We start from the raw sequence: 21,576 nt of genomic DNA, 5'->3' as shown, positions 1-21,576 counted from the left end.
TAGCCTCTACTGCTTTGACAAGTAATGTGTTTCAAACTGATTTATTTTCCATGAAAGCGATTGACAAATGCACTTTGATGGTGAATTCACCACATTCAATTTTCTAATGAACAATTGGTGGTGAGATGAAGGACAACTTCGTTCACATGACTCCATTGTCCATCATTGCTGACATAATGGTGGTTACATTCATAAAACCATGAACCTCAATACAGAATCAGAATAAACAACATCAATGATAAAAGCTGGCAAAGCTATAAATATTAAAGTGCATACTGTATATCAAATCAAAAAGCAAACAAAAGGATGAAAAAATAATTCACTGTACAAAAGTAACATTTTATATATTTCCTTTCAGTAGGCCCTCTTGGTTATTAATCTTCTGCTGCAGATTTAAACAAATATTTGTCATATCTTTTTTCACATTCTTTGAAAATGCATTGTTTGGATTGACGGATTGCACGACGTTAAGGAGTAGTTTATATACCCCTTATTTACATTCAGAAATGAAAATCTGAGAGCTACAGCTGATTGCATGGTAGGTGACATCAACCCTCTGTACTGTAGGCCTATGTATGTGACATTAACCTGTACTATACTGTATGTATGTGACATTGACCTGTCCACTGGTCCTACTGAGAGCTCAGCACCATAAATAAAGAGGAATAATACTGTGACTAGTGCATTGAGAGGAGTGGTGTGGCAGCTGGGGTCTGCTTTAGCATGGAGAGCAGGCAGAGCTGATGGAGTTTGGAGTGTCATCACTGGGCAGTAGCCAATCAGTAAAAGCAAAGGAAACCACAGCGAACACTGTGTTTGACCTGCTCTAATGCTTGGTGCCACCTCAGTCACATTCAACAGAAACACACGCTATCTTTACTTTGCATAGCTGACACAAAACCCTCTCAAAACTATGTACAACATAATAGGTACAGTAAGCCACACAAATATGTTTCACTATGTGTAACACATTCAGTCTAATGAAGGGGGTCGGTCTGTCAGCCGAATTTTGGTTCAAAATACAAATAATTTCTGTATGAGGTAAAACCATCAAATTATTAAATTGACCAAACAACATGAAGAGTCCAGTGTGTGATGAACAATAGATGTATGTCTGTATGACCTTGAACAGTTCTGCATGACCTTTAACAGGCATGAATCTGACCCTTCACTGTCCACTCCATGTTTGTGAGGAGGGGGAAAGGGAAGTTCTTGCCCCTAGAGGCGCATCACTGATAATGGTCCTGGTGGTTTCCATTCCCACAATGTTGGTTTCCGTCCTCCTCCTCCTCCTGTATGCTGACCCCTCTGTTCTTCTTCCAGCCTTTCTTACGGCCAGAGGAGCTTTCTGTGGTGCCGTAGCTCCTCTTAGTCGCCATGGTGACATCGCTGGTGAGCTCCGCCTCCTCCGCCAGTTCATCCTCATCCAGGATGCCGACCTTGTCGTCACCCGTGTCTTCCGGATCTGCCCATTCCTGCTTTTCCCCCGAAGCAAAGATGGCGTAGAAGATGACCCCGGAGTAGTGCACCATGGACGCGATCACAAACACATTTTGCCACTCCAGACGCGTCTAGAGGATGGGATGGAGATATTTGCTACCTTGATATTACATCCATGTAAATATTTCATTACAGATACGTTAAGAAGGTGCTTTATTTCTGTGTAATAACATTGTGATAACACCAGTGACGATGTTCCATGGACCAGACATAACAACAAAATGTCCATAGTAATATCAGAAGGTGTGGAAGGATACAACCATCTAAATGACCTATAATTTCCTATACCTATATCTCTTTGGTTCCTGCAGCCTACCTTGTTTTTGGTCAGGGCTCCAACGATCAGCGGACACACCATCCCTGATAGGGTCCCCACTCCGTTGGAGATGCCCATCAGGATGCTGGCGTAGCGGGGGGCGATGTCCAGGTGGTTTACATTAAAACCTGGAGGAGAGAGAACCGTGCCAGAGGGGGAATGTTCATCAGAACAGAGAACTGTCCAGGAGGGGGAGTGTTAATCACTGTTGGTATTATTGGTTTATTTGCTTGATAGTTTGTTTGTTTATTTCAGATCTCCTTTAGCCCAAGATTTATAGTAGATTAATCCTTCGAGAGTCCATGATATCAAATGGTTCCATGTATGTTGCTGGCTGCCAGCAATGAAATTTGAATTACAACCATTCACCGTATCCGCTAGCCCCACTAATGTAGTGCATGAATCCAGTAGGAAAAATAAAAAAATGTTCTATGGTTTCCCTGCCAACGGTGTATAAAATATTCAGGTTGATTGTCTCTGTGTAGGAGGTTCAGCAGAGCTCTGAAAGCATTCTGCTGCTGGTTGAACAGAGTAGGAATGCTGCAGTCAGCTTCCAACTGCTTTTCAACCGAGTATGAAACCAAGAAGCAAAACAAAAAGAGAAACTTAATAAATATCTAAAAAGACTACTAAAACACGATATAACTTCTTATTCAGTGTTTGTTTATTCATAAATGCTCAGATTTGAAGACTTTCATTTTGCCTCACACACCTGGTTCACTTGAGCCCAGTTACTAATCAGTAAAATTCTATATGCCGCTCTCAGTAGAACTAGTAGTAGTAGTAGTAGTAGTAGTAGTAGTAGTAGTAGTAGTACAGCCTAGTAGTAGTAGTAGGTGTAGTAGTAGCAGTAGTAGTAGTAGTAGTAGTAGTAGTAGTAGCAGCAGTAGTAGTAGTAGTAGTAGTAGTAGTAGTAGTAGTAGTACAGTAGGCCTACTAGTAGCAGTAGTAGTAGTAGTGGTAGTAGTAGTAGTAGTAGTAGTAGTAGTAGTAGGAGTAGGAGTAGTAGTAATAGTAGTAGTAGTAGCAGCAGGCAAGAGCACAGCAGCAGCAGTAGTAGTAGTAGTAGTAGTAGTAGTAGTAGTAGTAGTAGTAGTAGTAGTGGTAGTACAGTAGGCCTAGTAGTAGTAGTAGTTGTAGTACAGTGGGCCTAGTAGTAGTAGTAGTAGTAGTAGTAGTACCAGTAGTAGTAGTAGTAGTAGTGGTAGTAGTAGTATTAGTAGTAGTAGTAGCAGCAGCAACAGCACAGCAGCAGCAGTAGTAGTAGTAGTAGTAGTAGTAGTAGTAGTAGTAGTAGTAGTAGTAGTAGTAGTACAGTAGGCCTACTAGTAGCAGCAGTAGTAGTAGTAGTGGTAGTAGTAGTAGTAGTAGTAGTAGTAGTAGTAGTAGGAGTAGGAGTAGTAGTAATAGTAGTAGTAGTAGCAGCAGGCAAGAGCACAGCAGCAGCAGTAGTAGTAGTAGTAGTAGTAGTAGTAGTAGTAGTAGTAGTAGTAGTAGTAGTGGTAGTACAGTAGGCCTAGTAGTAGTAGTTGTAGTACAGTGGGCCTAGTAGTAGTAGTAGTAGTAGTAGTACCAGTAGTAGTAGTAGTAGCCTAGTAGTGGTAGTAGTAGTATTAGTAGTAGTAGTAGCAGCAGCAACAGCACAGCAGCAGCAGTAGTAGTAGTAGTAGTAGTAGTAGTAGTAGTAGTAGTAGTAGTAGTAGTAGTAGTAGTAGTACAGTAGGCCTAGTAGTAGTACTGTAGTTGTAGTACAGTGGGCCTAGTAGTAGTAGTAGTAGTAGTAGTAGTAGTAGTAGCAGTAGTAGTAGTAGTAGTAGTAGTAGTACTACAGTAGGCCTACTAGTAGCAGTAGTAGTAGTAGTAGTGGTAGTAGTAGTAGTAGTAGTAGTACCAGTAGTAGTAGTAGTAGTAGTAGTAGTAGTAGTAGTAGTAGTAGTAGTAATAGTAGTAGTAGTAGCAGCAGCAACAGCACAGCAGCAGCAGTAGTAGTAGTAGTAGTAGTAGTAGTAGTAGTAGTAGTAGTAGTAGTACAGTAGGCCTAGTAGTAGTAGTTGTAGTACAGTGGGCCTAGTAGTAGTAGTAGTAGTACCAGTAGTAGTAGTAGTAGTAGTGGTAGTAGTAGTAGTAGTAGTAGTATTAGTAGTAGAAGTAGCAGCAGCAACAGCACAGCAGCAGTAGTAGTAGTAGTAGTAGTAGTAGTAGTAGTAGTAGTAGTAGTAGTACAGTAGGCCTAGTAGTAGTACTGTAGTTGTAGTACAGTGGGCCTAGTAGTAGTAGTAGTAGTAGCAGTAGTAGTAGTAGTAGTAGTAGTAGTAGTAGTAGCAGTAGTAGTAGTAGTAGTAGTAGTACAGTAGGCCTACTAGTAGCAGTAGTAGTAGTAGTGGTAGTAGTAGTAGTAGTAGTAGTAGTAGTAGTAGTAGTAGTAGTAGTAGTACCAGTAGTAGTAGTAGTAGTAGGAGGAGGAGGAGTAGTAATAGTAGTAGTAGTAGCAGCAGCAACAGCACAGCAGCAGCAGTAGTAGTAGTAGTAGTAGTAGTCGTAGTAGTAGTAGTAGTAGTAGTAGTAGTAGTAGTAGTACAGTAGGCCTAGTAGTAGTAGTTGTAGTACAGTGGGCCTAGTAGTAGTAGTAGTAGTAGTAGTAGTAGTAGTAGTAGTAGTAGTACCAGTAGTAGTAGTAGTAGTAGTAGTAGTAGTGGTAGTAGTAGTATTAGTAGTAGTAGTAGCAGTAGCAACAGCAACAGCAACAGCAACAGCAACAGCAACAGCACAGCACAGCAGCAGTAGTAGTAGTAGTAGTAGTAGTAGTAGTAGTAGTAGTAGTAGTAGTAGTAGTAGTAGTACAGTAGGCCTAGTAGTAGTAGTTGTAGTACAGTGGGCCTAGTAGTAGTAGTAATAGTAGTAGTAGGCCTAGTACCAGTAGTAGTAGTAGTAGTAGTAGTAGTAGTGTAACCCATGTTACGGGCTTGCCCAGGGCGGGATTCAAACCCACACTCACCCACTTGTGAGGCAGACGCACTAACAGTTGCGCCAATACAGTAGGGACGTCCCTCCTGGAGGGACTGTTAGCGCTCCTTTGAGGAGTGAATTTAACCAACCACTCGCTAAGTACCTGGGACTCACGAGGACACTTTGTTGCTCGGTTACGCTCACCCCTCTAAACTCATTCCACACCACTGGGCATCTGGGTCATGGCACCAATATAACCCATGTTAAGGGCTTGCCCAGGGTGGGATTCAAACCCATGCTCTCCCACTTGTAGTGCAGTAGTAGTAGTAGTAGTAGTAGTAGTAGTAGTAGTAGTAGTAGTAGTAGGAGTAGTGATAGTAGTAGAAGGTACTTTATTGATCCCCAGGGAGAAATTGCACAATTGCCCTTAGTCCGTGTGCATGTACTGTATAACAGCTGCAAAGAAATGTGATTGTTTCATGACAGATACAGAACAACACATCTGCTGTGTGTGAAGTTGAAACTGAACAGAGGTGTTACCTGAGATAGCAAACCCACTAAAGCCCACAGCCAGAACCAGGAAGGAGATGGCCACACCCCGCGTGTGTGAGAAACCCACCACCAGCAGCAGAGTGGCCTCCATACCGAAGCCTGTAGGGACAGACCACAGTGTCCCAGGGCTCAGTCACAATAATACAGTACTGGATTTACATTATGAGTTAAACTCTCCCTTCTCCACAATAGAATAGAATACAACTCAGCTAAGACTGAAAAATGGTCTTAGGCCTCAAGTTAAGCCAAGTCATACCCCTACCAATCGTTCCATGCTACTTTACCTCCACAGTTCATGACTTTACGGACATTCGTGGTCGACATAATTTTGTTACTGCGTAAGAAATCTGCCAGCTGGCCTCCGATGGGAACCACGATAGTCATAACCATGTGAGGTACAGCCGACAGGAGCCCCACCTGGAGACAGGACACACAGGTGACACAGATTAGAACGGAGGCTATAGCTAGGCTAACGCAACAAAGACCATGATAAACTTGATTCTGCTGGTCCACGCTCTCTGCTCTACCTCAGACCATTTGTTTTCTTATTGGTTTTGACCAGGCTTCTGTGCTTGTGACGCCCACAAGAAGGCGTTTTCCTATGCGGCCCCTTCCTCCTGGAACGCGCTACAGCTTAGCCTGAAGCTGTCAGACTTGATCCCTCTTACGAGTTTTAAATTGTTATTCAGGAATATTGAGTGTGTCTATGATTTGCTCCTGTACTCCAAGTTGACCCTCTCTCCCCTTTTAGCATTTTATACTTTGATGTCCTTGTATTTAACTGTACATTTTGTATCTGCTTTTATGTCTTAGTGATGCCACTTTGTGTCTTTTTATTATTATGTTGCCTTGTCCTATTGTTGTTGTCTTGTTGCCCCGTAACTTGCCCTGATTGTTGCTGCTGTTTGATCCAGGTCGCACTTGTAAATGAGCCCCTGGGTATCAATGTGATTTTACCTGTTTAAATAAAGGCTTGAATAAATAACCTTGCTGATGGGAAACCCGAAGACCTCCTCGAAGTAGGCCGGCTGGCTGATCAGGAGAAGATAGAAGGTCCAGCTGCGGCAGAAGTTGGCCACAATGATGGCGTAGACGGGCATGGAGGTGAAGAAACGACGCCACGGGGTCTTGAATTTCTGAGATGGTGAGAGAGAACAGAGGAGATACGATATATACATAAACGTATGCATCAGTGTCCTGGAGATAACTGACCGACTACTGATTATACAAGTTGTTCTTATTTTATATTCTTTATCTGTACTGGTTTATTGTGTTTAATTTTAAATTATATTGTTATTTGTGATAACATCTTATTGTTTACCATTGTTTTTATTGTTGCTGCTTGTTTTGTAATCTTGGCTACATTGAAAATGAGGGCCTGCCCCTCAATTGTATTCCCGAGAAACTAAATAAAGGTTATGAATGATGAATGAATGAATGAATGAATGAATGAATGAATGATACAGTAATATGCACATCAATGTACTGTACTGTATGTGTGAGAGGGTATGACATTAGTGCTGGGTTCCCTGAGAGAGGCACATCTCTGTGGCTGTGTGTGTGAGTATGAGAAGAGAAGCTCACCTCAGTTGCACTCAGTAGGTTAACCCCCTCTCCTATGGTGGTCTCTATGTAGGTCCTCTCCTCCTCGGTGATGGTTGGGTGGTCGGCAGGGCTCCCATAGGCCAGCAGTAGCCAGAAGATGTACCAGATGATCCCAAATACACCTAGAACAGACCAGAAAAATCACACAGGTCACCATCCTTGCTACCCTGTGGGTATAAATACATAAGAAAAGCCTTCATGTATACTCTGAGGAAAAAAGACGCTCTGTAGCTTGTAGAGATATAAGTAACAGTGGCTCCAGATACAGTAGAACCCCTTTTCAGGTCAGACAAAACCGTTTGGGGTTACAAACATTTTAGTTTTGTGTGATCTGAAAATAGGTTTTATCTGGAACAGTTTTGTGGTAAATTCCTGTCAGGTTGACAGAACAGTCTCATTAGAATGGGCCTTGACCTGCTCTGGATACACCACACTCTTCATTATTGAAACAAAATGAAGCAGGGATTAGTCATGGTGTCCAGCCAGGGAAACATTCATTTTAGTCATTTCATCAGAAGATTAGATCTCATAGTGGTTATATTGAGACAGAGATGGTGTGATTGTGCTCAGTCTGGATCAGCTAACAGCTCAGATATTTAATCAAGCTTACTAAACTAAGTGATTAGAGATTTACATGAGTCCTGTGTAATGCTGCAGGAATGAAGACGACAACTATGCTTTAGCTACATGTCACTAAAGTGACACCTAGTGTATTCTATGAAACATTGCTCAGCCACTGGGGATCACCCTCTCATTATGCAATCCGTGAAAGCTGGTGTTATAAATCATTCTTAATTTGGACTGTACATTCATAAATCTAAGACTAGGTTCATCTATATTTAGATATAGATCATAGACCTGTCTGGGTGATCCTATCTTTGGTCATTTCCTCTATGTAGAGTATCAGAACTTCAAAGCATCTTTTTAACAAGTCTTCTTCTTCTTGGTTTTGCTCTGGGACCACATATGCACTGTACTATCTCTGTGTGGGTCCCATCTCACATATGACATGTTTCATTCCAAAACACAATATCCTCTATTTGAAAAATAACTTTTATTAGATCAGCTAAAATACGTATATCCTATACCCTAATGATCATATTTCTGAAGATTAAATCAGTCTTTATTGTGGAGATCCTGAGGGGTTAAAGTCAGTGGACCAACATTTGGTCTATATAGGCATAGTGTTTGGGAATTACACACTTCACATCTACCAACACAGCACATGTTCATGTTGTGACAGATCTCACCATAGATGTAGAACACCGAGGGCCACCCTACGTACTGCACCATCACTCCTGCTAGCGGCATGGCTACCATGGCTCCAGCATAGGACCCTGGGGACACAGCAGGAACATCATCATTTCAAACAATTCACTTTATGGCTCTTCCTTCAAGCAGAACCAGCAGACCAAGCAGACCAGCAGACCAGACCAGCAGACCAGTAGACCAAGCAGACCAGCAGATCAGACAATCACACCAGCAGACCAGACCAGCAGACCAAGCAGACCAGCAGACTAGACCAGCAGACCAGCAAACCAAGCAGACCAGCAGACCAGCAGACCAAGCAGACCAGCAGACTAGACCAGCAGACCAGCAGACCAAGAAGACCAAGCAGGCCAGCAAACCAAGCAGACCAGCAGACCAAGCAGACCAGCAGACCAAGCAGACCAGCAGACCAGACTAGACCAGCAGACCAGCAGATCAGACCAGCACACCAGCAGACCAGACCAGCAGACCAAGTAGACCAGCAGACTAGACCAGCAGACCAGCAGACCAAGAAGACCAGCAGACCAAGCAGACCAGCAGACCAGACCAGCAGACCAGACCAGCAGACCAGACCAGCAGACCAAGCAGACCAGCAGACCCACTCATTGTGCATCAGCCACCCCGATGTCATGCCTGCATACAGTGGCCTAGAGCCGGCCCTGCACAAACTGCTAGTTCTGGGGCCACGTTATGGAATGATTAAGAGGAATTCTGTAGCTTTTCCTCAACTGAAATGACTGACTAGATCTCAGTGATGCCCTTCCAAGAATAAAATATTGACATCTGTTTTAAACCTCCTGGTGGCCTACAGTATATCATGACCTAGACAGTATGCGGTTAAACATTACTGATATTTAGATGCCAACTGTATCCCTCAGTAAATATCCAACTCTGCACAGGGAAAAAGAGACATGTCCGATCCGACTGCAAACAATGCGTCAGCAACTGTAATGGACTCACTGAATGGTTGTTGACAAAATGAGCTCACGGTTGGCACTGTCTGTGAGGCGAGAGGATTTGAATATATATTCTTTTCTCTGATGGGATTATAAACACTCCTGGTTTGAATAGACCGGGGAGAGTGACTGTGCTTTGGGACAGTAGGCAACATTTCACTTCATTAGGCTGAATAGGAGAGGAAGTCCTTCTGAGTGGGCAGGAGAACCCTAATCCTCCAACCTTCATTCACAGGCCCCATCAAGAGGGTTATGATGCGTGGGTTGTCATGACATCAGTGTATTATGGAATATGGCTGTTTTAATAAGTTTCAGCGGCCAACATCTGCCAAACAAAACAAGCATCTCCAGTTCCTCCTCTCTGCCATTCACACTGGATGCTAACCATCTCTGAACAGGCGACAGTGGACGCGCCCCTAAATTACTCCATTCAAACTAATGTGTGTGTGTGTGTGTGTGTGTGTGTGTGTGTGTGTGTGTGTGTGTGTGTGTGTGTGTGTGTGTGTGTGTGTGTGTGTGGACGCTCCCCTAAATCACTCCATTTGATGTGTGTCCAATATGTGTGTGTGTGTGTGTGTACTTATTTTTCATTTCACCTACAGTATAAGTGTTGCCATTATCGAATTGAATCAAATCCTCAACCATCCTACAGCATAGATCTACAAGTACACTATTTATGGAATAACTAGATCCATGATCTTCAACACGTGGTAGAAAATCAATTTCACTTTGATTCTCTGCTGTAGCTCTCTTTCAAAAACCAATGGAAACAGTTTAAAATCCAGCTGTAACTAAGCTTTATCATCATCACTTACCACAGAAGGAGGTGGTGGCCAGTCTGCTGCGTTCTAGAGGTGGAGCCCATTTGCTCCACATCCCGTGGCATGCTGGGTAGGTGACACCCTGGAGGGAGACAGGAGAGGCCGAGGCGCTCTGAATGGGCTGGCCTTCAACAACACGGAAGAAGCCTACAGTATACTGTGTCGTCCTTGTTTGTTTATTTTAACATAATACTGCCGTGATGCACTGGCTTTAAATGTATGTCTGTCATAATTTGTTGCATTCTCAATTAAATGTTTCTATTGTTCCATGTTAGCCTCATGAGAACATCCTTATCTTGCGAGTTCACGTTCAGTTTCTCTCTGCTGATCTGCAGATCAGGATGGTCTCACAAGGCTAGTGCTACAGTATGTAGCACCCTAACTGAAAATGATTGGCTGTTGGCCTCTCAATTCCACCAGGTCTTTTTACAGTGGAAAATGACTCTACAGGTGGAGAAGGTTGATACTCTGTACTGTGTAGCTAGTGTGGAGAAGGTATGGTCTCACCGTGTAGCTAGTGTGGAGAAGGTATGGTCTCACTGTGTAGCTAGTGTGGAGAAGGTATGGTCTCACTGTGTAGCTAGTGTGAAGAAGGTATGGACTCACTGTATAGCTAGTGTGGAGAAGGTATGGTCTCACTGTGTAGCTAGTGTGGAGAAGGTATGGTCTCACTGTGTAGCTAGTGTGGAGAAGGTATGGTCTCACCGTGTAGCTAGTGTGGAGAAGGTATGGTCTCACTGTGTAGCTAGTGTGGAGAAGGTATGGTCTCACTGTGTAGCTAGTGTGAAGAAGGTATGGTCTCACTGTGTAGCTAGTGTGGAGAAGGTATGGTCTCACTGTGTAGCTAGTGTGGAGAAGGTATGGTCTCACCTTGGAGACCTGGCTTGTGTCCTGGCTGGACAGTTTTTGTTAACGGGTCCAGCAAGAGTGTAAGGTGCGGTCATGAAGCTCCGCTTATGCCAATAGGAGCTTTCCCTGTGGGGCGGAGCTCCAGGAGATAGAACGACGGTTTACGTATTGTAACCCTAGTTCTATGAGTCTAGCAGAGCCCAACAGGGCGCAGACTTTGCTGAGCCCACAGTCTCCTCGCTGAAAGTTTTGGCTAGGCACAGATGTGCAGACGAAGCCCGCTTATACCCAGATAGCAAGCGGATCTGGGCCATATACAAGCCAGATCTGGCTCTTGTGGCTTAGTTCCAGCCCATATATGGCCCAGAATCATTACACATCCGCTTGCTATCTGGGTACAGTGGGTACCGGACCTGGTTGGGCACAGGTGCGTGTATGTTTTCTTTCTTCAGTTAATGGAGCTGGCTAGGGTTTTTCAAGCCTATCTACTGTAGGTACTCAAGCTAGTGTGGAAAAGGTTGATACTGTATCTATTGTAGGTACTGTAAGTAGTGTGCAGAAGGTTGATATCTATGGTACTGTAGGTGGTATGGTGAAGGTTGATACAGTATGGAGAAGGTTGATATCTATTGTAAGCCTACTGTGGAGTGGAGAAGGTTGATGTCTACTGTACTGTAGCTAGTGTGAATGAGAGAGTAGAGAGAGATGATGGGCTACCGTAGGAGGGCCTCTCACCTCCACCAGGCCTTGCAGGATGCGGACAAACATCACACAGCCGTAGTGCACCCTGGCGGCTGACGGGATGAACATGTTCAGCACCGAGGTCAAGAAGATGGCCGCCCCGAACACCCTGCGCAAACACAGCTGTGATCATACAGGACAGGACAACGATGGTGGAGGCGCAGTTCTGAGGTTGTGGCTAGATGGGGTACAGCTACGGCCAGTGGTTAAATTGGGATTTGTTATGTGGGGGGACCCTGTGCTAGCGGGGTTGGCAAGGGTGCGCATGGGTGCGGGCAGTGGCAGCAGTGATGGTGGCGTTTTAATACTGCTTCATAAATATCAAATATCAAGCCTTTAATGATCTATCTATCGTTGAAATCAAAGCATTCTTGATTAAATACAATTCTAACTCTTTGCTTCTCAACCCTATGCTGTGCTGTTACACCATGCACTGCATCACTCTCTAGCTACTGCTGGGTTTGGTTACTCAAACCTAGAATATCTAAAAACACTGTACAGTTTATCAAGCTCAGCCAATGATAGGTTAGATTAAGCCATAATCAGATTACCCAAAGCTTATTTAACTAGCTAAAGTAATAACTTCTACATTCCTTAAGCATCTATACATTTTCTCCTTTTAACTTAACCCTAACCTTAACCCTAAATGGCCTCTGCGTTTATGGGAACTAGCCTTTACCATCCTTTTACACCAGCCGTAGCTGTACCCCATCTAGCCACGACCCAGTTCTGATGACCTCTTCTTCTGTGGTTTTTAGGCGTACTGCAGGTGCTGTATGCACATTGCGCTGCGCTACAAGCAGCTTTAATGAAGTCAAATCAGAACTGCGTCATCTTTATGCATCTCTTCCATTAACCTGAATTTAAAGGCCAGTCAATGAATGCATACAGTGTGGGTTCACCTGGCCCTCACACAATAGCCTATTATTAATCAAGGCTATGCAGTTTCAATCACATACCTCATTACTGGCCAATGTTGGACCTTTTCTAGATGCGGGTGTTAAGCAGACAGGCATGTATGCTCTTTCTTCTTCGTGTCAGAAGATCTATTCGTACCTGGTCTACTCAGTCTGTCAATCTCTGGGTCTCTCCCTTAGACAGGTGATACCCCAAAATGACTCAGACAGAGACGACGGCATACTGATCTACCGATAGAGAGATCGCATACTGATCTACTGATAGAGAGATCTCATTGTGAACCACGCATTTCTGCTTCTTCACCAACCCCCCCCCGCCCCCAACCCCCACCTCCTCTAACGGCCTCTCCTGTTTTCCAGAGTGTAAGTGACACTTGTAATATTCCAGAGTCTGTCGTTTCAGGGAGAAATCAGAGTCAGGATCTTTCATTATTAACTCTGTCAGCTGCGTGTCGTCTTTTCCTGTGAAGGTTTTATTACAGAGGAGCCGTTATCAGCCCATCAGCTCCCCTGGCTCTGCACACCACACCACCTTAACCCTCACAGTACCACACACACACACACACACACCACCTTAACCCTCACAGTACCACACACACACACACACACACCACCTTAACCCTCACAGTACCACACACACACACACACACCACCTTAACCCTCACAGTACCACACACACACAAACACACACACACGCCACCTTAACCCTCACAGTGCCACACACACACACACACCACCTTAACCCCCACAGTACCACACACACACACACACACACACACACACACACACACCACCTTAACCCTCACAGTACCACACACACACACACACACACACACACACACACAAACACACACACACACACACACGCCACCTTAACCCTCACAGTGCCACACACACACACACACACACACACACACACACACTCATACACACCACTTTAACCACCACCTCACCGGTTGGCTGCCAGCTTGTTGGAGATGAAGCCGCCGGGGATCTGGGTGACGATGTATCCCCAGAAGAAGGAGCCGTGGATCAGACCCACCGTCTCCGGGTCCCAGTTAAACTGAGCTTTCTGGAGGACACAGATAGAGAACATTCATTCATGCAAAATGTGTGTGTGTGTGTGTTTGCGTGCGTGTGTGTGTGTGTGTGTTTGCGTGCGTGTGTGTGTGTGTGTGTGTGTGTGTGTGTGTGTGTGTGTGTGTGTGTGTGTGTGTGTGTGTGTGCGTGTGTGTGTGTGTGTGATTCTGACAGTATTTTGTTGTGGACAGTAGATTGAACCAGTTGAAGGGTATGTGTTGGTGTGGCTAACCTTTAAAACAACACTTGAACTTCTCCATGTAAGCATCGGTTGTTGAATATCATGCTAATACCACTGCAGTAGTTAGGTTGTACTTGATATCAGAGGGACAGTACATGATTAATTGGATGAATTAAGTGGAATAATTAAAGATTTAGTCATCATCTAGTGTGTATAGGTGATTAATGAGCCAGTTATGACACATGCAGAAATATTCATGGTGCCTGGCTGAGTAATGCATGGTAACTTGACACACAGTTAAGGGACACGCTTCCGGCCTCCCTCCTATAGAACACGCCTCCCTCCTATGGAACACGCCTCCTTCCTATGGAACACGCCTCCTTCCTATGGAACACGCCTCTGCCCTATGGAACACGCCTCCTTCCTATGGAACACGCCTCTGCCCTATGGAACACGCCTCCCTCCTATGGAAACGCCTCCTTCCTATGGAACAGTTCCCATATGCTATATAGAACCAATTTGTATCAATAGAAGAACCCTCTGAAAAAAGGTAGGTTAGCTTACACTCCAGATAGAACCTTTTCCAGTCTGTAAGGTACTACTTGGAACCCTAAATGGAACCTGAAATTGATTCTATCTGGGACCTTAGGTGTTCTATCTGGAACCTTTTTTCAGAGAGTTATAAATGTTTGTATCCAGCACCCTTGTCTTTTTTTAGAATGCAGGTTAACCTACAGTACTGGCTACAGGCCTCCTTCAACAGGCCTACAACAGGCTAACCAACACACACACACACACACACACACACCTGCAGAACGGGAGTCCCGTTGATGTAGACGGTGTTGTTGTTGACCATCTCCACTATGGCCACGCCCAGGTTACAGCGGATGCCGAAGGAGATGCAGAAGCCCAGGCCGCTGAGCATGGCGATGATGTAACGCTTGGGCAGACCACAGCAGCTGCAGTCCAGCAGCGGCGGGTTGTGCGGGCGCGCCGCCACTGGGCGCCCGTCCTCCGTCAGCTCGATGTGGTCCTCCTTGTCCACGTTGGTTCCATCCATCTTCCTGCAGGTCAAAGTGGAGGGGTGGAGGGATGAGTAACGGAGGGGATAATAATAATAATAATAATAACCAACTTTATTTGTATACCACTTTTCATGACATAAAATGCAGCTCAACGTGTTTTACATAAAATGCATCTTTAAAAAAAACATCATCAGGTAAAGGCAATAAAAGAGATAAAAAAGCAAGATCAAGTAGACAATAAATAACAGGGTAAGCAGAACTAATAGGCTATAAATGAAACTCCACAACATAAAACAACATTAAGATAGGAACATGATCAAAATAAGAGCAATGAAACAACACTGACATAAAAGATCAAATCAACTAAAAGCAAGAGTAAAAAAGTGGGTCTTGAGCTGTTTCAATCTACTGTACACTTGTTGCCTGTCTAATGTGCAGAGGGAGCTAGCTCCAAACCGGCTGTCCATAAAAACAGAAGGCTGCCTTCATGTTTTTGCACATGGAGCAGGTCAGCACTGGACGACCTAAGGGGATGGTTTGGAACATACTCGGACAAGCAATCTGTGAGGTAGGAAAGTGATAGACAACTGCGTGCCGTAAAAACAAGTAAAATAATTTTAAAATCAATTGTAAAGGTAACTGGGAGCCAGTGCAATGGTGCTAAAATTGGAGTAATATGCTCTCTCATCTTAGTTGTTGTTAAGACTCTGGCTGGATGGAGGGATGAGTAACAGAGGGGATGGAGGGATGAGTCAATCAATCAATCAAAGCTTTATTTGTATAGCGCATTTCATACCCAGAGGCAACACAATGCGCTTTACAGAGAACGAGGGAGGTGGGCAGATGTCCCACCCCTACATATTCCAGAGGGAAGCAAAAAAACAGTAATCACCCGGGGGCCAGATAAGTGAGCTGTAAAAATTCTTCCTTGACCCCTCTCAACAAGGCGACCGAGCAAGCTCCTGGAGTATGTTTGTCTACCGGCTAAGAACATTTATAAAGCAATAAATAACATTAAATTACATTTTCAGAGTAAGAGAGGCTCATAACATCATAGGAGAGACATGGCAAACACTGGTGTAACAGAGTAACAGAAGGGATGGAGGGATGAGTAACAGAGGGGATGGAGGGATGAGTAACAGGAGTGGGTGGAGGGATGAGTAACAGAGGGGATGGAGGGATGACTCCGCGACACACCTGACCCTGGAACCTGCCGGGTCATGCCTGCCTGCTGCAGCCCTCCTACCCTGCACTCCCCGGCACTCCCCCCTGAGACCCTTGCACACTTGTCACCTCTGAACTATTTTGCCTCCCAGTGTGTATTGTCTTGTGTTCATTGTCCTGTCTCTTCCCTGTGTTTAGTCAGTGTCCTCCACTAGTCCCCCCCCCCCCCGTTTCCCTTGAGTCCTACGTAGCTTCCTCTGCCCTTGTGTTGGTGTCTTGTTTGGAATCCCTCCATGTCTTTGACTGGTGATTGTATGCACCTGTGTCTCGTTGTGTCTTGTCGTTCACTTGCACCTCATTCCCTATTGTTCTCCCTGTGTATTTCAGCCCTCATGTTTCCTCTGTCCTCGTCGGTCCATTGTCAAGTGTTAGTGTTGCTCCTGTGCTCCTCATGTCCGCCATTTGTGAGAATTAAAACCTTATACCTGCGCAGGCGCCTCTCGTCTGTATCCTTGGGTCCAACCACCGACAAACCCTAACACGGACGATCATTATCAGCATACCTTTCAGTCTTTTTAAACATTATTTTAGACCAAAACCACTGTCTCTGAGGGGTCAGAAGGTGAATCCAGAATGTAGCTGTGAAAAGGTCAGTGCGCGTCTGTTAACTGGCTCCCCTCGACCCCTTTCCCCACACCTGCTCCATTACCTACAGTGCCCATCCCTCCCTTCCCCTGCAGCTCACAGCAAACGCTTTCATCTGTCTGCCTCAGATCCACACCTGAGTTCTCCTGCAGGAACAAATCAATGAAGGTGTCGGGGGGGGGCCCTCCTCTAACTGTAAATCTATTGTTGTAAACATGCTGAAAGCAAATCCGACAGCACATGTCTTGTGTAGTCTAGTCTAGTCCTCTGCATCTGAGTGCCTGGAGTGGTTCAGAGAGGTGCGGGGGTCGGAGTTTGAAACCGAGGAAGGCGGGGGGCGGGGACACTAGGTTCCCTGTCAAGTTTTCTGGATAGACCAGAGGGCAAACAATACACCTGTAAACTCATATCCACTGTTCTTATCTGACAAGACACAGAGGTAAGAAAGATTTCTCATAGGCCACTAAAACCTCAGAGAACACCAACTCACCACCCTTGTCAAAAAAACACTGTCGACATGTTAAATACGCTTTTAAATATACGGCATCCTTCGCCTGGAACACCCTCCAGGCTTCAAACTGCCAGAACTGATCTCATACGCTATCTTTGCTCCAATCCTAAAGAACTTACATACTACTGTATGTAACCTAAATGGATGTTCTTATGCTGCCCGCTTGGCCAGGTCTATCTTGAAAAAGAGATTTTATATCTATAGAGCTTCTTACCTGGTTAAATAAAGGTTTAATACAAATAATAAATAGTGTGCTTGGGCTTTACCCCCCCCCCCCCCCCCCCCCCCCCCACACACACACACACACACATACTCTCTCTCTCTCTCTCTCCCACCCAAGTCCGCCTACTCTCAGTCCTGTAGCACGACTAGCCTCCACAGAATCTAAAATAAAGTGTGGAGAGAGCTGTGAGGACGAATGATCATTGTCAAAGACAGGCCATGGCCACCATGTCCTGCCCTCACCACACAACACTCATGGAGCATGTCAGACCTTTTTAATCAAGTGTTTTCCATCCTCAAGAAGACAACATCGATTTCCATTCCACTGTGACTACTGAGCCTATAGAGTAAAGAAAATTTGATCTTGCAAAACAAAACTGTACTCTCTCTAAAAAGTAGTTGCTACACCGCTATATACTGTCCAAACAAATACAGTAGCCTGGGAAAAAAGAATCTTCTTTTCAATGTCATGATATTTGCATTAATGAGGGATATCAATTCACAGCTAAAGATGAGTGACTACACTCTCAGTGTGTGGGAAAATACTGCATCTACTGTATATGGTATCCTCGATGACAGGGCTGGCTGCGTCATAAGAGTTAGGGTTGGGGCTAGGCACTACCAACCAGAACATGAGCTAAGCAGTGATGAGTTGTCTGTTTTAAGACTGACAATATCCTCCCTTTGATACTGGTACTGATTCACCCGGACAGGAGGACAGGACCACTTTGTGTGGTCAATCAGGTCTCACAACTGCCTCTATTTAGTTATTCTCAGCTAATTGTACCCAACCCTAATAAGGACTGCAAGTTCTTGACTTGGAGTAAACTACAGGTGTTGTGCCGAAAAAACGACTGCCTGCCGAAAAACGACTGCCCCACCAAAAAAACGACTCTTTCTCAGGATAGCAAAGTCTGATATTGACCAAATTCTGTACACTTGCATCTGATGACCTCTAGTTTAATTCCTGAAATGTTTGTCATCGTTACCCCTCACAATCCTGAATTGGGGGGAGTCTTATTTCAGCAGGGGCCCCACACCAACTCATGATTGTGTGTTCTGTCTGAGTGGAATAACTATACACTTAGTAAGATGCTATATTCATCAGGGCAGCGTGTTTAATGTACAGAATATCACAGTCGTCACAGGCACACGATCAGTCTATAGACCTATCATTGATTACCAGCTGACACTTGAGAGAATAATACCATCTGACTCTAAAAAGTAGCCTATTCATGTTTAATGTCTATTAATATAGTAGTAATATAGCCTATATTTAAGGCAGAATCTGCAATATTCCGCATTCATTTCGGGAAGGGCAGTCGCTTTTTGGCAGGCAGTCATTAATTTTTCAGCACAACACCTTTTGAGCTCCTACAGTCAAGCACCCAGGACTGCCAAACATCATCCTTCCAGCTGATACATCCATACCGTGGGGGGGTCAAGGGGGGACTTGTCCCCCCCCCAATATTTGAGATCATTAAAATTGTCCCCCCCAATATTTAGATTGGGGTAGTGGCATTCAAATGACCATACAGCCGCGTAGGAAGATGTCTCCCCAAAAAAATACTCTTTCAAAATGTCAATGTAAATGTGTCCCCCCCCAAAGTTGGATACAGATCCCCACCACTGAATGTAACACTAACTGTAGGCCTAATTAGCGATCTGACTGATCAAGGCAATAAAAAACTTCACAGTAGTTTAATTCATTATTCAACAGGCACATATATGAGTTTTGTCTTCATTACACAAGTTCACACGTACTGTACACACCAGACAGTGGCCGGCAAATAAGTCAGAATCGATTGAGTAAAAGGATCAATAATAAATGACTTGTTGAATAATAGAGCTTGTTCCAGAGCAATCTGAAAAGTAGCAGGTTTCATCATCGAATTAGATTAAACCTCAGTCAATCTTCTTCCAACACTTTCAACACCATAAAACTGATCTCTGTAGGGGGTTTCCTCCTCTAGTTTTTCTGTTTGGATTTAATTAGTTTATAATTGATTTAAGTTGCTTATTAGAATCTTTCCCACGGATTCTGGTATTGTCTGTAGTAGCCTAATTAACAATGTTATTAGCTTTTCAATGGTCGAATTAATTCGATATCAACAGTCAGTTTGATGACTGTTTGAAATGGTGATAAAATTTCCCTAATCTAAATGTCTTACTTTAAATGTGTTTAATTATTTTTTACTCCTCTACGAATAGGTAATTTTGAAATACCATATTTCACTTGATGTGTTCCAGATGGTACAGTGAACACAGTGGTTTCAAACATGCAAATGTTAATTTAGCAGGAAATTACCTACATAACTGTTTTATCTCTCTCAAAGACAACAATCTACCTCATATGTGGAGGTTCCATGGTCTCGCTCCCTCTTCTGAAATATGTATCAGATATGAAATATGTATCACTGTCTTAAAATAAAATCTGTTATTACATCACTGGCATTGCCTGGCAAGCAAATAATCAAATATTAATTTATCTCCAGGATCTAAGGCTACAGAACACATTGGGCTTAAAGTGCTGCAAGCTTCTCCCCAGCCTCCTACCTTCACACCCCTGTCATTGGTACATACTGTACAAACCACAATGAATATTCTGTATTTAGGCATCAAGATAGGATTGGGGAATATCTAACAAGAGTTAAGGTTAGGGAATATCTAATAACAGTTTACGGTTGGGGAATTTCAAACAGTGAACATCATCAAATGGTATCTTTGTCTTATCAGAAGCCTTAACCAATACAGTCAGAGCCAAAGCTATATTCTCTCCTTTCAAACATCACTCCCAGCTCTCCTAGTCCCCCAAGCCCTCCCAGTCCAGTGCTCACCTCTGCAGGTTCCCCAGAGAGTCTCCCATGGTGTTCTTCACCTCCTCCTTCCCTGGGTTGAGAACCCGCTCCTTCAACCCTGCAAACCCTCCGAACGGCATCTTCCTCCTCTTCTCTCTGGCGTCCTCCTCTCCTCTCTGGCTGTGTTAGAACGTCCGTCCGCCTCTCTGCTGTGCTTTGTTCTGAGAAAGACTAGAAATCCACTAGACGTTGCTGCTCATCCTCCCAGACAGCTGGGGCAGGGCTCCTCTTCAGGGTGGTGCCAGGGGTCCCTCAGATGTCGGGCTTCTCCTCGTTGCTCCTCTCTGCCAGGCGTTGCCAGTGGATCTGACAGGGAGGCGAGGGCAGGATAAGTGGGTGAGGAGGGGGGTTAGTGGGGGTGTAGTGGGCGGTGATGGTGGTGGGGATGAGGATGTGTCCCTTCAGGTCCACGACACCAGGTAGAGTAACCTCTTGAAGGTCCAAATAGGAAGAGAGGCACAAGAGGGAGAAAAAGAGAGAAAAGGGGAGAGAGGGGGAGAGAGTGACAGAGTAGAGCCCCCTCCTACTCAGCAGCTGGACATTGTGCGCTGTTGGATAGGTGCACGTCGGACTGAGCGGCCCTCTTTGATCTCCTCTCCTCCCGGTTGCTCAAACATTCTGGGCGAGGAGGGAACGGGGCGCCTGGCTTCGGGGGCTCGCCCCCTCCTCCCATCACCACCTCCACAGCCAGCCAGGCCGGGGTCACCTGATACACTGGCCCAGTGGATGACGGATTAAATATTGACAAGCTTGACAAGCCGCATTCAACAGAGACAAGAGCGGCGGCCCGCTGCCGTGTAAGATGTGCGCACGCGAAACATAAGAGGCGACCATCAGGTTCCAGATGTCCTATTCACCAGGTCATACCATGTCAGCAGCGGGGCCTCTGTCTAGTGGGAAAGCTGCTCTGTTACTGGTGACTTCTCTGCCAAGTAGCCTATACTCTTACCTGTTCTCATATTGTTTTCTTACCGAATGGCACCTTTTGGGTGGGTATTCCCCTAATTTAGGGCAACCCCGTCTTTTTCCAGCCCGAGTCCCTTTATTTGCCGCTCATTAATTATAAAGGGGTGTTTTAAAAATTCAGATTTGAGATTTTAAAAATGCATCCGTAGACTGCAGGGCGGTGGGCAGAGAGTGTGCCACTGACGGCAGAGTGATGGCAGGTTTGGGGCAGTCAGCGCTGCAGGTCCTAGTCTGTATGAGCCGTAGCCTAATAAATAACCTGGACTCCGTGGACCGAATAAATAAGGCCCTCATGCCTGAAATACCACAGACGAACGTTCAATGTAATGCGGGCATGGCATCTGATCACTATACTAGCCTACATGTTTCTACGTTGTGAGTTGTGACTATAGTCATTTATAGTGATTAAACTCAGTTTTGATGTATACATTTAGATAGTATAGTATAGGCCT

At 44.7% G+C, this 21,576-nt stretch overlaps 1 protein-coding gene across 1 annotated transcript; it reads right to left on the bottom strand.

The window, feature by feature from the left end:
• Positions 1 to 1,009: 1,009 nt before the first annotated feature.
• Positions 1,010 to 20,238, bottom strand: slc17a8 (solute carrier family 17 member 8; the record flags this gene model as incomplete). The annotated part of the gene is made up of 12 exons (XM_084452991.1): positions 1,010 to 1,571; positions 1,817 to 1,944; positions 5,303 to 5,413; positions 5,599 to 5,731; positions 6,301 to 6,450; positions 6,899 to 7,041; positions 8,170 to 8,256; positions 9,960 to 10,047; positions 11,550 to 11,664; positions 13,426 to 13,544; positions 14,542 to 14,797; positions 20,138 to 20,238. 12 exons carry the CDS (start codon positions 20,236 to 20,238, stop codon positions 1,230 to 1,232), a joined length of 1,773 nt encoding a protein of 590 aa, XP_084309117.1. The 3' UTR covers positions 1,010 to 1,229.
• Positions 20,239 to 21,576: the final 1,338 nt, after the last annotated feature.

The sequence above is a fragment of the Borostomias antarcticus genome (genome assembly GCF_949987555.1).
Source record: "Borostomias antarcticus genome assembly, chromosome: 18".
NCBI classification, from domain to species: Eukaryota; Metazoa; Chordata; class Actinopteri; order Stomiiformes; family Stomiidae; genus Borostomias; species Borostomias antarcticus.
Note: the sequence above shows the minus strand (reverse complement) of the source record. Positions and strands in the feature narration are given on the sequence as shown.